This window comes from Accipiter gentilis, chromosome 33 (genome assembly GCF_929443795.1).
Source record: "Accipiter gentilis chromosome 33, bAccGen1.1, whole genome shotgun sequence".
NCBI lineage: Eukaryota > Metazoa > Chordata > Aves > Accipitriformes > Accipitridae > Astur > Astur gentilis.
The window spans coordinates 3,488,155-3,503,865 of record NC_064912.1 but is presented as its reverse complement, the minus strand read 5'-3'; the positions used below and the strand labels follow the sequence as shown (position 1 = coordinate 3,503,865).

The 15,711-nt window shown below is 47.2% G+C and overlaps 1 protein-coding gene across 6 annotated transcripts in view; it reads right to left on the bottom strand.

The window, feature by feature from the left end:
- MGRN1 (mahogunin ring finger 1) overlaps positions 1-15,072 on the bottom strand; it is a 56,993-nt gene extending 41,921 nt beyond the window's left edge. For 4 of the 6 annotated variants that reach the window (XM_049791281.1, XM_049791282.1, XM_049791283.1 and 1 more), the window contains exons 1-3: positions 14,908-15,072; positions 6,797-6,915; positions 3,740-3,828 (exon numbers count right to left, since the gene is read on the bottom strand). In XM_049791281.1, coding sequence (XP_049647238.1) covers positions 3,740-3,828; positions 6,797-6,915; positions 14,908-14,995 — 296 coding nt within the window. In that variant the 5' untranslated portion in view covers positions 14,996-15,072. Of the gene's footprint in view, positions 1-920; positions 1,077-3,739; positions 3,829-6,796; positions 6,916-8,652; positions 8,831-9,003; positions 9,355-14,907 lie in introns of those variants that run through there. The other 2 variants (XM_049791284.1, XM_049791286.1) reach the window with 2 other exon arrangements.
- Between the last annotated feature and the right edge of the window lie 639 nt (positions 15,073-15,711).

The window sequence follows — 15,711 nt, the reverse complement described above, 5'->3', positions numbered from 1 at the left end:
TCACTTGAGCAGGGAGCAAGGTATATGTGCCTAAATGGTGACAGTTACAGCAAGGCCGTGTACACATCTTCATGTTGCAACATGCCTGGCACTGCAGATTAATAAAATCGCCTGCCACATAGCAAGGAGTTCAGGTGAGAAAAGACTGCATAAGCAGCTATGCCAGCTGGTAGCTGGACCAAGGAACAAGCACGGACTACTTTGGTGCATACTTTGAGAGGCAGAGGCATCTCATGTTCCAACTTAAGGTGCAGGAAAGGTGGGATGTAGCTCCAGGGGAGTAACAAGACAAAGTCACACATTTTGCATTCCTTCTTTCTTTGCAACAGAAGTGGCAGACAAAAGAGGCAGTTCAGGAGTGGTTCAGGTGGTTCAAGAGCTCTTCTGTCTCCACCTGCACTTGAAGTTTACAGCGTACATTTAGTCAAGCCCTACAGACAGTGTTGATGTGAGGTGGCCACAGATGCATGCACAAATTTAGAAACCAGTGACTTTGCTAGGTGTGCCTTTTTGGTCATGCACACAAGTTAATCACATAGCCTCCACAATCACGTGTATAGAGCAGAAGAGACTGACCACCTTTGAGAACAAATAGCTGATCCAACGTTATGATGAAAAAGGCAAAGCAGGATGACCAAGGGAGCTGAGGCCACTTGGTCTGACATCACTTCTGGATAAAACAATGGAAATGCTGGAACTTTTTGTTTGTCTGTTAAAGAATTGAAAGATAAAAATATAATTAACAGCAGCCATTACAATTTTACAGAAATAGGTGGAGGCAAACCCAATTTCATCCTTTGAGCAGGTTAAAAAGTTTGCCCAACAACTTGGTAGACATGCAGGATAAATGTTAAGTATTGCTTGACTTAGATACGCATTACAACAGTGTTAGAGCAGGCATTAAATGAAGTGAGAACTACCTGACATCTATGTCAGCAGTGACTTTCATGGGGGCAGATCATCATCAAATGGAGGCTTTCCTGTTCAGGGGTTCTGCAGAGATCTGTACACAGTTTAATGCTATCCAGGGCTGCAGAGCAGGCAGTCCCAGCACCCTCACCATCACCAACTCCACCGCAGGATGAACAGCTCCAAGGATCAAGGTCAGCCCCACCATGCTGGAGAGGGAAGAGAAGTGATTTCCTTTCTCTCATTCACAGCAACTCACCTCTCTCCCCTCAGTCCCTATCATCCACCTCCTTCTCAGGCTCTTATCCAAAATGCTCGCTGGTCTCACTATTTTCCATGATATTGCTGCTGTTTCAGACACATTATCAAACAACTATAGCTGCTGATTCCTTCAGCACTTTTGTTTCACGATGCTATTCAAAGCCCAAAGCCCATGCTGAAGCAGAGGCTGTCCCAGGATGCAACTTTTCCATGAAACACATTGCCTCAGGAGTTGATCTTCCTCCTGCAACTGGAAATGCTCTCAAGGTAAGAGTAAAGAGCCAGTACCAGCCTATCAGGTACTTCAGTTCTGAAATAAAGCTTCCAATCCAGGGCCAGAAGAGGGACACAAGACAGACTTTTTCTGTTAGTGGTTAACAGCAAAACTCATGCTACCCTCCTCTGAGGTTCAGAGTCTCATACTGCTAGAAATCAAGCACTCACATGAGGAGTTGAAGACTCAGAACTTCAAAACCAATATCCACAGGTTTATTGCTTCTCTCCAAAGCTGCTGTAAATATTTGGCATTTGGCAAAGCTCAGAATTTTGACTGGTCAGAGCCAGGGAGGAAGACCAGAATGGACATTTTCTCATATTCCTCCGTAAAGCCCTACACTCCACATTATGAATCAACACCCTCTTCACGGATGAACAAGGAACTTTCAATTAAACACAAGGAAAACCAAAAAGCTTGTGAGGACTTTACCATCAGAACCTACTTTACACCTAGACACTTGGCTCAGTCTCTTTGTATTTGGTGAAGGAGGTGGTAAATTAAACTTAACTAGCTCTGGAAAGAATGTGCAAACCTCAACCACTGGTTGCGAATTAGCCAAGCTGGAGAGGGCACAAAGTGTCTTTATGTGCACATAGGGAGAAAGGAAAATCCTCTAGTCCAGAACAGTAGAAAAGCACCGGACAGAATGTGCCCTTGGGGACTGGCAATTAAAATCTCATTTTGGGTCTACATCAGTACAAAATTAAATAGAGTAATGTTGGCGGCGTTGTCGTCAGCACTAACACAGCAGCAGCAGCACAACAGCCTGTGAGAGTTCATGAGGCAGAGAAAGAACCAATAGTACCAGGAATTAAACAGATGCAAACCTAGACACTGTCAAGGTGCACGGACACTACATTTCAAATAGTCCACAGCTGCAACTCTGCTTGGGGGTACAGGATGCGCAACCACAGAAAGCAGAATGACAACTATATGTACTAAACCCCACCAACTACTGCATTCACAGCAAGACCTCTCCCAGTGAAAAAGCCACTTCCCATTTGGCTTCTGAGAGATGTTACACTGTTTACGTGGATGCCTGCAAGGAGAACAAGATACCCTTTCCACAGCAAGTGTGGGAGGAAAGCAAGACTTTCCTAGAGAAGTACTTTACCCTTTAGCTATAGCTTTATGCCCCATCCCTGGAAGTGTTCATGGCCAGGCTAGATGGAGCTTTGAGCAACCTGGTCTAGTGGAAGGTGTCCCTGCCCATGGCAGGGTGTTGGAACTAGATGATCTTTAAGGTCCCTTGCAACCCAAACCATTCTATGATTCTATGAAAAAGCCAGACAGCATTCAGAGCAGTTCACCAATGGTTACTTTTTCAGAAGTTCTTCCCTCTTTTCCTATTCAATCAGTTTTGAAGCCACAGGTATTGCTCATTTAAAAAAAAAACAAAACAAAACAAACAACCTTCAGTTTTCACACAAAAACAAACTGAGGGTTTTGTGTGGTTATGACTCAAATTACTTATGTTACGCCATGCTCTCAGAACCACCGTGGCTGAGAGTTGAAGCTGGCCCCCTGCCAGTACTGCAGCCTGAAACACAGAATTCAGAGCGACTCAAGGATCTTTGAGAAATGCTCTGCTTGGACATCTGCCTGGTCACTCAGACCAAAACAAAAGCACTGTATGCTGGGCCCCTGCACTTCAGCTATCTGCTTGAAAGAGGGCAGCTGCAAGTTGAAGCGTTAGATATTGCGTTTAATCCAGCGAAGTGCTGGTTTAGATCTCACTGTAGAGCAGTGAGAAGTAACAGATCTCCATGATTATCCAGACCTCCTTCCCCTATGCATGGGACACAAGCCATCCAAACAAATGCGCAACACTCGGACCAAACTTTATCTTGGCAGAAGGAGAAACCTGAGGAAGTTTCACTCAAGACCAATCAGTCTTCCTGGCCTGTGACTTGCACCAGAATCAGCTACTTTCTGGCTGCTTCTTGCACTGGAATGCAGAAAAGAATCTGTCTGTAGGGTTTTATTGACCTGACTAATATCTTCCATTCATGCTAATGATTTCATGGGTTTGTTTACAACTCTAGTCTGTCCTGTAGAGACAGATACATCACTGGTCCTGTTTGGAAACACAGATTGCTCAAGTCTAGGGATAAGGAGCATATAAACCACATGAAAAGCTCTGATCACAAGGGAACACAGAAACCTCTACACATAACTAGCAACAAGGATCTGGAATTCAGCTATTTCTCCAAAACCTTATCAAATACATTTTGGCTCTGGATGACAGATTGCTGGGTTGAATAAAAGGAAAGGTTCAGGCAATAACAGTACCTCACAAGTCGGAGAGAGTCTTTGCGGATATTCACCAAACTTCTCAGTGTCTTCACTGGCTCATGTGGAGCTGGAGTTACATAGGGAAACTGGAACAAAAAGGCAAATAATTCTCCTATTATTATACTATAAAAGGTAACAGCATGTTACCTAGCATACTATTCATCCAAACCAAGAAACATCTACCTTTAAGGGTACTCAGTACAAGAGCCACAAGGAACAGTAATAGAGAATTCTATTTACAGATAAATCAAGCATGTTTCAGGGTGAAAATCCTGCTCTGGCTCAGCAATAGCTCATACTGGGAGCATGCACTTTAAGAAAGGGCATTTTCACAAGCTCTTTTTCTGCACCCTGAATTCTCAGTCTGGAAAGCCTTGCTCTCACAAGCTTTTATTTCCACTAAAGAAACCACCTCCAGCTTGAGCAGAAGAAATGCAGCTCTTTCATGTGTGTTACAGCATGCAAACAGTGACTTGACTGCTAATCAGCATGCTGAAGCCCTGGATTACTGGGGGAAACTCTTTTTATTCTGAAACAATGGGGCAAATGTTCTGGAAAAGAAAGAGGCAGGGATAGGGGGCCTCATTCTATTCTACAGTCAAGAGACCTTCTCTCACAGATTGTCTTTTAAATAAAGGACAATAATGCTTCAGACTGTAATTCTTACTGGTCACAGAATCTCCAGCAAGAAATGCAAAGGAAACTGCTTACTGTGGTGACTGCAACCTGTACAGCTGCGGTTCTGCCTGCTGGATCTCCCATCTGCTGGGCTAAGTCTGAAACTGAAACATCCACTCACACAACTGCCGAATTTGATAGGTGCTCAGACTGGAACCACAGCTGTGCTCCAAGTCAGAGCAATGGCACGACACAACAGTACAGAGCTACGGGACAGGTTTTCAGGCAGAAGGTTACCCTGAATGTATCCAGCAACAGTGCCACCACACACACGCGTTAAGAGTCGGGGTCCTTCAAAAACACGTCTACCAGGTGCGCTGCAGTGGTGTAGACAGTGACTGACATGGAGCAGAAGTACCAGGGACCACCAATATACATGTTTCCTTAGAAATGAGGAGTCTGCTAAACAGGAAGCCAATGCAGCTGAACTTCAGGGCAGCTCCTGGACACAACCCTTCAGTGTTGTCCCCTCAGGCCACAGAAATGTATTGGTGGGGCAACAGCCAAAGCCCAAGGGAAAACATGCTGTTTCCTGACCAACAGGAGAACACCACAGAAGACCCCCCCAGAAGACCCCATGCCACAGCCACAGGCAGCAGAGAATTCACAGGGCAGCAGCAACTACTTTCCTTGCACCCTGACTCCTCGGTACTGTGGTTGGTAGCACTGCTCTACACACAGCAGTCAAGACGTCAGTTACTCCAGAGTGAGAACTTGGCCCATGTACAGAAAGCAGTTTTGCTGCTCTGTGTTCAAGTGGTTTTTTAACTTGAAGATTAATCAGAGCTGCCAAAGGGCATTAACTTTACATAGGCAAACTATATACCACAACAGCCTCCCTCTCTTAAACCTATTTGGCAAACATCCCACTGTGTTAATAGCATTCTCACCCACTCCCCTCTGAAGAAATGATGAAATTCAGTGCCGGGATGTCTGCAAGGAAACCCAGGCTGAGACACGCAAGCAATTTAACTCTGCAAGGTTAGTTCCTACAGCCACAGGCACATGGGATATTTAGCTAACAGCTGCATCTTCTGCTTTTGTTGGAGTGCTGTGCAGCTGCTAGTCACAGAGCAAAGGAGAAGCAGTCCGTTTTTAACCACTGTCCTGCACGGGCCCTGTATGCAGACATCACATAGGGTATGTGGTGAGCATCCCCATGCCTGCATAGCACTGTTACATCCAGAACCATTTCCATCTAAAGTCCCTCCATAATCCTGTTGCTCATCTGTACTTTCTGCTCAAACAAGGGCTTTCCAGATTCAACCTTGCTCTACCCTGCAGAGTCTTGTCAACTAACTGTGGTGCTGAGAAGGCCAATGGCACAGCCCGAGGACAACTCAGAAAGCAAAACGTGCTTGTCACTAGTCCAATTCAAACATCAAGTCACCTTGCCTCATTTTCCCCCATCTGTAAAACAGGAATGATACTGAACTGCCTCCAAGCACTACCAGCATGAATTAACTAATAGTCACAGCTTTACTGAGGATGAGAACCATGACATCAATTTTTCATTTTCATGTTTTGAAGCTGCAGAAACAACTACGAAAATAGCTGGCAAAGCAAGCAGCAGTTTTCCCTTTCCTCTCCAGCACTCTGAAAACATCTCCAAAAGGCTCCTACTCTGTTACCTTTTCGTTCATTTTAAGTTCTGAGATGCAAGAGAAATCCAAACGTAACACGCATAAAATTCCTATCTGTCCCTCATAACTGTGCTATTCCCTGTTCACAACAAAAGAACAAGCCAACCACTTGAGCAGGTAGCTTTTCACGGTCTCGTAAGATACCTGTGAACCCAGTCAGACCTCCACGTTCCAACTGGGAAAACTAAAGGACAGACTTTCTGAGCAGCCCATCTAAGCAAACAAAAAATCACCAAATATCAAGATCTGTCTTAACACTGCCCTACGCCCAGTCAGGCCACTCGTTTACACAGAGAACAGCATGCATTGAACACTGGCTGGAATCCACTCAACATGCCCAGAAGCCCTGTGAGGTTCAGGCTCTGAGAGTGGATCTGCTTCCCAGCCTTCTCCTCTCTGCAGCATGTTTTACATTTGCTCAGGCAGGCAATCAGAATTAGTCCCAAAATCTGTGCTCCAGAATCCCTGTCCTTCTTCCTTCTGCCCTAAGTGAAAATAAGCCTAGAAGGTGAATATGGCTTCTTAGAAAAACTCTGCTTGCATCTTGAACAGCTATGTTAGCTGGCAAGCTGGAACATGGAGTGGGGGAGTGCTCTTGCACCTCAGACTGAAATGACACTCCCCAAGTAGCGAGGGTCTCTTAGGTCTATGCTATCCTCTACAAGCCCTACACAAGATTTTCCAAAACAGGCAGAAAACAAAAGCACAAAATAGACAGCATATAGCAACTTGCCTGAACAGGTCTATTCCCGAGGAAGTTTAGATCCATGTTCTCGCCAAAAAGGTAGCCCTCAGGGTGAGGGGTGTCAAACTTCTCGCCTCCCATAAAGAAGTGACTTGCAAAGTAGTTTCCTAGAAAAAAACAAACCACAAGGGAATAAAGAAAAAACTCTAAATGACCACTTCCCAGAGAAAAGCTGGTCTGTGCAGTTTTTAATTCACAAGTATAAAAGAGCACAACAGAGAAAATACTTGCTAGTTCACTCCTTCACTGTACTACTGATGGCCACTGCCAACAGTAGAAGCAGGGAAAAAAAAGAAGGAAAAAAAAAAACCCTAGAATAAATCATCACAGTAGAGATAATTCCATTTTAACTTGTTTTCCAGAGGAGGGACTGGGAGCAGCAAGAGTCAGCTCTTTCTAATATTGCTCAATTGTGATGAATTATTCCTCTTTTCTCCACCTTCCAGTGTGAAGTCCAGTCTCACAAACACCACCAACATGCTCAGAGAAGGATGAGGCTTCCCCCACTGCAAAGCCCTGCACAGCCAGAGTGGCAAAGTTTGCCTTCCCTCCCCTCTTTCACTCCCATATCCCAGGGTGAGAATCACACAAAACCTTTACTGTGAGCGCTAGAGACTATACACCTTGATGCTGAATTTAATTAATAACATTGACAGATGTTAAATGCAGAAACATGGATGTCTGGAAAAGATAAACCCTGGGACTGACTAAACTGAACTTCAGCTCTGAAAGCTTCACCACAGATTTGTTTCATTCATCTTTAAGGTGATGCACTACAGTGCATATTTCAGGAGACAAAGTGTGTGCAAGGTCACTGGGATTCTAGAGCGCTGGATTAACTGCAAAGTCAACTGAATTGATTCAGATGTATGAGAGCACCACAAATGTAGCTTCCTCCTAGAGAGACTTCAGGAAAAACACTCTCAAACATGAACTTCACAGAGTTACAATTTCAGAGAAATAAGTATCAGGAGAGAACTAAAATAAAAGGCTCCACCCAAGCTATTTCCCTTGAAGTTTCAGAGTGGGGGTTTTTCATGCACATGATGAAAGGACTGAGCCAAACATACATTTGCTTCCCTAGGTGCAATGCATAGACAGTACAAAATTTGTTTTAAAACGAGTCATTACAGAAGCAGTAACTAATCATCTGAATGGTTATAGAGGCATTATGGAAGGATTTGCAGTCCCTCCAGCTGGGAGCAAGCATGATTTACTCTGAAATGGAAGTGTTTTCATGAATGGCTCTGTTTTTTCCATTAAGGCTTTTTTTCCTTTTTGCTTCAAGAAAGGATCTCCTTACTCTGCACAGATGGTAGTGCTTTAATGATCATGGTAGTGCTCAGCTATTGCTGAGCTCAGCTTACAAGCATCCAGATGTTTATATTATAGAAACACTTCCTTCTTTCCAGATACAACAATCAACTTCTGCACAGGTTCAGAATCTACCTAGAATCTGTCCTACAGAATCAGCACAACAAAATGTAGGTGCTCCAAATAACAGGCAACCTTTTCCCACCCCTCCCAGAAGCAACAAACTAAAAAGCTAATCTGCATACAATTTCCAAGCACAGCTAGCTTGATACAGCCTCTCCACCTGAGATACACTGGTAGTTTATGCTTATACTAAGGTTCAGAAAAGCACGATGAACACTGGGTATTAGGAATAGATTTTGCATTTTACATGAGTCAAGTAGAATTCTGTTTTGGAGCATTTTATCTGATTAACTGTGAAGACAACGCTTGTGCAGGACATTTCAGTACCGCAGCAGCTGATTATCTGGGATCAGAGTCTGGCAGCTCCCTCGTATCCCATGAACAAGACACCCTGGGGCTCAACTCACCTCAGTAAACCTGTATTCCAAAAATTCAGAGCAGAGCTTTTCTGTGGAAGAAGTTCTGCATCCCACGTGCAGAGAACACAGAGCCCCAGCAGGCGAGGACTGCTCACCACCACTGAGACCCTGCACCTGCGGGGAGCCAGCTGTCCAGAAGAGCATCGCCAGGCAGCCTCTACAGCACCTTGGAATAAAAAGGTCTCACACAACCAGAACGACACTGAGATGCACAACTAGCGTGTTCAAGGCACCTGCCACACTGTCTTTGCTCCACTAAGAACAACCTTTGGGATCTCTAGCAAATCGTTAGGATTTCTCACAAACACACAGTACCCCCTGCAACACAGCAGCACTTACCTAACTGGAAACCACAGTTTCAATTCCACGTTCAGACTGAAGGCTCCATTCACCTTCCTGCTAAGTCCCCTCCTGCAAGGTGAAGGAGGTTTTTTTCTCGCAAAGGCACTTCCTTCACAAGCAAACAAGAAACCTAGTCAGTGCTAGTCACAAACAGCACAAGGAAAAATCACTTTGAGGAGCTCAGAAGGAAATACGCTGGTGAGCAGAACACCCCCACGCTCTGCCAGTGCTGCTATGGGTACAAAAGCCACCACGTACACAAGATCTCAACAGCAAAACTAACAAACAAGGATGGCAGCAAACTGTCTTCACAAATTTATAACACAGTTTTTAGCAGCTAAAAAAAGATATTCTATTGCAAGCTTTCAGAAACCAGTTGCTACAACAACACATTAAGTTCAGAGCTCTCAAGGTAAGACCAAAGTTATGCATTATTCCTCTTAGCTACTGTCACAAGCAACTCAGAGTTTGCCCAAGTTGGAGACAAAACACTTTCAGAAAGCACTTCTGTAAATATCATACAAAGGAGTAAAAGGACAAAGAAACTTCAAGAAGGAAAAAATGGGGTACCCTCTTTTCCAGTCACCATGATGTCCACACATCTAGCACAAGACTGATGGGATTCTTAGTGTCTCTAAAATGCTTGTATGTATTTTCTACGCATTAAAATCCTACTGCAGCTCCACCTCTAGGTTCTATTTCAAACTCTATTACAAAGACAGCTTTAGGATGTTAGCCAGAATACCATGCCTCTTGAACCCTGTTCCTACATGTCCCCCCAGCCTATAAAACAACCTTGACCTACATTATGCAGGTGTTGCAAGGCCAGCTTTACACAGAGTTCTGTAGCTATGGACACAAGGGGGATGCTAAGCACCATCCTCTTTGGCAGGAAAAAAAAGAAAAGCAAAAAATCTTTGGATTAACCCTCCACAGAACTGCTACAAAAAGAAATCCTCCAGAAAAATGCAGCAACGCACTTACGAGGAAAGAGTCCTACACAAATAAACAAGGACAGAATACGAGAAAAATGCCAGAGCAAAGAAAAACTGTGGCTTTATTTCCCCAGAGTAAATCAGCAGAAAACACAGGAGAGCATTAGATAAAAGAGAACACGAATGGGTGACATTGCTAAGGTAGATGAAGTACAAGCAGTGGTTTAAGAGAAATTGTGGTGGAAAACTTTCCAGTGGCTGGAAAAACACCACTGGGACACCCCGAATGGCCAAGTCTGACTCATTAGTTTGTCCCACACAAAACCAAACTGGAACCCAAGGCTTCTCCAAGGCATCCAATGACACCAAACTACTTAACATTTAGTCCAACATGGTGGTGGGATTTTGTTATCAGAAATGGACCAGCATTAAGCACCAGACTGCTCCATTCATAATTATTTCTCCCTAACCCAGCGTCCTAATCCTGTGACCATGCAAACCCAACACATGGATGTGATGCACGAGTGACACGCTGGCAGGGGACACAACAATCTACAACAGCCAGGAGCAGAGTGTCAACAGCACAACTGTAGCCCCATCAAAAGAAGGGCTGTATTGTACAATGTTAATAAAACAGAAAGCAATTAGATGTCTATTTAGGCTTCTTACTGTTATTAGGATTAATGGCGAAGTGATAGAAATTGAGTCTGTTTTAATTACTCAGCCAGACACTCACCACCACAGCATGCCGAGGGACGGACTGACAGCACAGTCCCAGACACAGCCTGAGCCTGAACCAGCACTGTGGCTGGATGAGGCCGTCTCGCCTTCCTCATTGCCCATCCCTGTTGGGCCACCAAAAGCAGTCACATAGCAAATGGGAACGTGGCTCTGAGCTGGGTTAAATGTAATCCGGCAACAAACAAGTAGCAAAAACAACTGCTTGCAACCCATGAGTGCTCCAGTCTGGTGCTCTCGAGTAGCTGGGGAGAAGGCAGGAAGGGAATGCTCCAGTCAACAGCAGGCGGTGGTGGCCATCACCAGCAGGGTTCGGCTGAAACCCCTACAGAACTACAGCATGAGTGACGGAGACAACTGCCCTGCTGCGCTTTGCAGAGTGGGTGAGGAACAAAAGCTGTGCGTGAAATACAGGAACGTATTTCTGTCTTGACGCTGTCACAGTACACATTGCTTATGAGCTGAGAACAAGGTGATGGACTGGGTACAACTCTGGGTACTCTTCCCCTATTTAAATTTGCTCTTTCTTTGATTAAAGCATCATTCCCAAACAACAAAGCAGTTCAGCTTCAGAGAGGAATAATCTGCCTCTTTTTTTCCCTCCCAAAAATGTCCAGGGAATTCTCTTTCAAGAGCCTACTCCAGAGGAGAAAAGCTATCTCAAGGGCATGTGCTCCCTGCCCTGCTCCACACTGCAGATGAGCTCACTGGAACAAGAGACAAGCTGACGAAGGAGCTGCGGAAAACACTGGTGCATTGCTCACTGGTTGCTAAAGCAATAGGGGCATCATGAGACCGCATGCAAGAACACGGATTGTTTTACTGCTTCAAGCACAGAAGCACAGCAAAGATCATGACTGTTCCTTGTGATTACCCATTTTTAGCCCACTTCACAGGGGCACTAATTCTTCTGTACAAACTGGGCACTTCTCCAACCCCCTTCCAACTCGTCAGGCATCTGCAATGCCAGCACAGTCTCCACAAAGCAAGAAAGGTTAAAAGGTAGCAGTGAAGAGGGAGTAGAGAAGGGAATCAGGTGTCGCCTTACAGCTTTTCAGCAACCTCAGCCCCCCAGATGCAGGAAGGGAAACACAGATAATACATACCCAGAGCCTTGGAGGAGTAAGCAGGGTGTTTTCAGAGGACTTTTAACTACAAAACTGCATACTAGTTGCAACAAAGCTGTTAAATGATCTGTGGATGCCTCATTAGGGACTCTGGCTCATAAGGACCAAGGTGGATTCCACAACAACCTGCTCAATCCTCCACTGAGCATGTGACTGAACCAGCAATAACCACATCAAAAGTCAATAAACGAGAACCAAATATTCACCACTGCATTTGCAACCAGCTGTGACTCAACAAGGTGCCATCACTTGGTACAACCTGATAAAATAACCGTGTTCATTTTCACAGGCAGGCTGACATACTGCTTAAATTACAGTGAGAATACCTCTATTTTGTGTTTATTTCCTCACACAACATGTCCTTCTTGTGAGGTGGTGTATTTGCTCTAGAATGCAAACCCACATCCTTCAAACCGATGCCGACCATGGATGGCAGCTGACCAGAGCTGCAGCATCGTGCCCAGACACTCACAGTGAGTCACGATCTGCTTAAACCAGAGACTCAGAGGGAAAGAACATAAAAGGTGATGGACAGCCCTCGGTGCTGTACAAGACTCCAGCGGATGGGTAACCTCAGGTAACACTCTCTCACCACATCTTCCAGCCTTTCAGGGGTAATCTCTAAGCAGCCAGGACACTGCCTGCGTGTCAGGCTAACATTCCAGTGCACACATTCAAATATCTGACACAGCCAATGGAAAACTGGCTTCTTCCAGTCAGGCAGTCAGTAGCAGTACAGGGCTCGCAGCAACAGTGTCAAGTTAGAAATAATTAGCAACCATTTAGCCTAAGAACTTTTTGTACTACTTCCAGCTTGCTTCCTGAAATCAAGTAAAACCATACACACTCACTTCCAGTCCTCTTCACTGTCAGGTTTTGTACCAATCATAGCCAATCTTTCCAGCCCCAAGACAAACACACTTAGGATTGCAGGACCAGAAGGGACAGTGTGCTTCTGAACATGCTCCACCTGAAGAAGGGAGGGGGTGCCACCCTAACAGCCCTTACTGTTCTGGTGTTTAGTAACCTTCCTTGAACCTCTGCCTTAAAAGTGTTCATGACCTCTTCTTCTGCCTAAAATTATCTTGAGCTTGAACAGCTCTTCTCCCTTCCTGAAGTCAAGAAGATCCTTGTTAGAGAAACCTGAAGAAGGCAAAGAGAAAGGTCTAGCCTAAAGCCAGTATGCTTTCAGAAAGAGCACAAGCAAGTGCAACAGAAAATTAATTAACAAGCATCTAATTGTATCCAAAGCTTTTAAAGGAAATACCAGTATTTTTATTTAATCAGCTGCTTGCAAGCATTAGCTGTTCAGTTTTACAACGGAGGTACCACGTGTGGAACACCCTTTGGCAGCATCTAGGTCAACAGACCCCTTCCAGGGTGCACGTGTACACACAAACTCAACCTCATGTGTGCGACGGGGCTACCTTGGCAAGCACATTGGCTAAAACCCAACACACCGTTAAACTCTAGTCCGGGTAATTACAACAGTACAGAAACAACAGGATGATGATTTGAAAGAAGCAGTTTAATGTTCGTTGCATATGGTGGTTATGATTAATCCAGTCCATATCTAAAATCCTATCTAAGTGTCAACAGAAATCAGGTGCAACCTCTAGGCTGTAAGAAAATTGCCAATAGGAGCCATGGCACCACCATAGCTACAGTTTAGCAGGCAGCTCACATCTGCCCAGTCTCCCACACTGGGACAGCCCCCCAGCCACCCAAGGGACATGCAGAGTCTTGCTGTAACCTAGCAGTGACATTTGCCTTTCCTAGCAGCCCAAGAAACTAGTCCCCACCCCCCCTAAAAAGGCAAGTTCCATTTTCTAAAAGAACCAACACGGCTGAAGAATTTTTCTGGGCAGGTTTCCCCCTTCTATCTCCTCCACACCACCCTTCTTGCTGAAAGCCAACCTGCAACAAGTCAAGGTGTAATGATGGTAGGATTCTGTTTGAGAAGATCTTGCACCCCCTCCAAACAAAAGGGGGGAACCTAGCTCCCTCCATCACACAGCCCTGAGGATGTCACAGCCAGCAAGTCATCAGACACACACAGAACTCAAGTCTCTGAATGAAAAGGCTGTGCTGCACCTGTACCTGAGAGTGAGGGAACCTGAACTGCTGCCTGCACACTCTTTATCCTGCCTGGAAGAGCCCTAGTAGAACAGAAACTTAGAAGAATTCGTAAGCAAATGGATACTGTAGGAGAAAAGAGCATCTGGATTTCCCCAATGACTTGCTTTGTGACAAGAATAAATAAAACTCTTTTAAGCAAGTTAAACCAGGCCAATCTCAAAAGCCAGTCTAGGACAAGGTGAGTCACGGGCTCATCTCAACTTCACAAAAGTGGCACTGCTGACGAATCTCTAAGTTTTCAGAACATCTTTCTTTGGAAGACAAACATGTATGTAGGCCACGTCAGCCCAATGGCTCCTAGGTGAGAACCACTGCCATTTTAAGGAGTTAAAGAAGGTTGTCATATGGGAGTTTTTCCATCCCACACTCCAGCAGATCCAATTTTCCTTCCAAGTCCCCACCGAACTCCACCGTCGCTTCCTCTTTACCAACAGGAGACGCCCCACTTGCCACACACCGACGACTTGCTGCATTCACGCTTCCAGAACAGAGAAGCAAAGCCTTGCTCACCTACCATGACCAAAGGGCAGCGACTGAGCCGGGTGGCCACGGACACTGACAGCCAGACGGACCAACGCCTCCAGCTGTTTCAGGGCACAGGGCCCTTCTGGACCCTTACACTTCAGCCAAACGGGGCACCGAGACGGCCTCATACCATAGGTTTAGCCCAACAAAACGTTCCCATCGGCTCTCCCCACCAGGGAGGCCCCGAAGCCTGGCGGGCAGGGCCCCGAGCAGAGCCAGAGCCAGCCCCGGGCCCCGCTCGGTCCCCGCCGGTTGACGGGTGCTCCCGCAGCCCCTTCCCCTGAGGACCCCGCGGCCCGGCCGCCCCGGGACCACCCCCCGCTACGCCTGTCCCCCTCGGGGCGACCTGGGGGGGGGGGGTGGGCACGGAGCCCGGCGAAGGCCCATCCCCCTGCCCCCGTCCCCGGCGCTGAGGGGAGCGGCCCCGCGGCCCTCACCGGACTTGGGCGGGTAGCGATAGGCCGAGTTAGCCTGGATGTCGATGTCCTCCACGCCCGCGATGCGCCGGCTGAGCAGAGAGCCCATGGCGGCGGCGGGCAGGGCGGTCGCACCGGGGGACACAGAGCAGCGCGGCGGCGAGCGGCCCGCACCCACGGCGGCGGCGGCGGCGCGGGGCACGCCGGGAAAGCGAGTCCGCCCGCCCTACGACTACAGCTCCCGTCAGGCACCGCGGCGGCGCCTACCAACAGCGGCGCCGCGGGGGGGACGGGAAGGGACGGGACGGGGCGGGAGGCGGAGTCGCACACCCCACGGCCTCCCCCGGGGCGCAGAGTGCGCTCTGCCGGCAGAGGGCGCTGCCAGGCGGGGCCCGGGCCGGGGCTGCGGCCGCGGTCACGGTCACGGTCACGGAAAATACCCGGGGACCCAGCGTGGGTGGGGAAACCCATGGGAGCCTGCACAGGGGCGCACAGAGGGGACGCCCAGGGATACCCCCTGCAGAGGGATGCACCTCGCAAACGGCGCAAAGGCAAAGCGGGGAGGTGGAATTAGGCTGAGGGTGCCCTGCCAGGCTGTTCTGCTCAGCCCCGGGGAACGATCAACCTGCTGGTAGTTGTTCTGCAGAAAACAGCTTCGTGCAGCAACACCACCATCATCCCCACCAGCCTCTTTTCCCCACCGGCTGGCGGGGCTCAGGACGTGGTGCCGGCGGTGCATCCCGCCGGGCACGGCTGGTCCCTGCTGGGATGGGGGTGTGCAGGGAGCCCACAGCCCCCCCGTGGGCCGGCTGCGGCAGCCGTGCA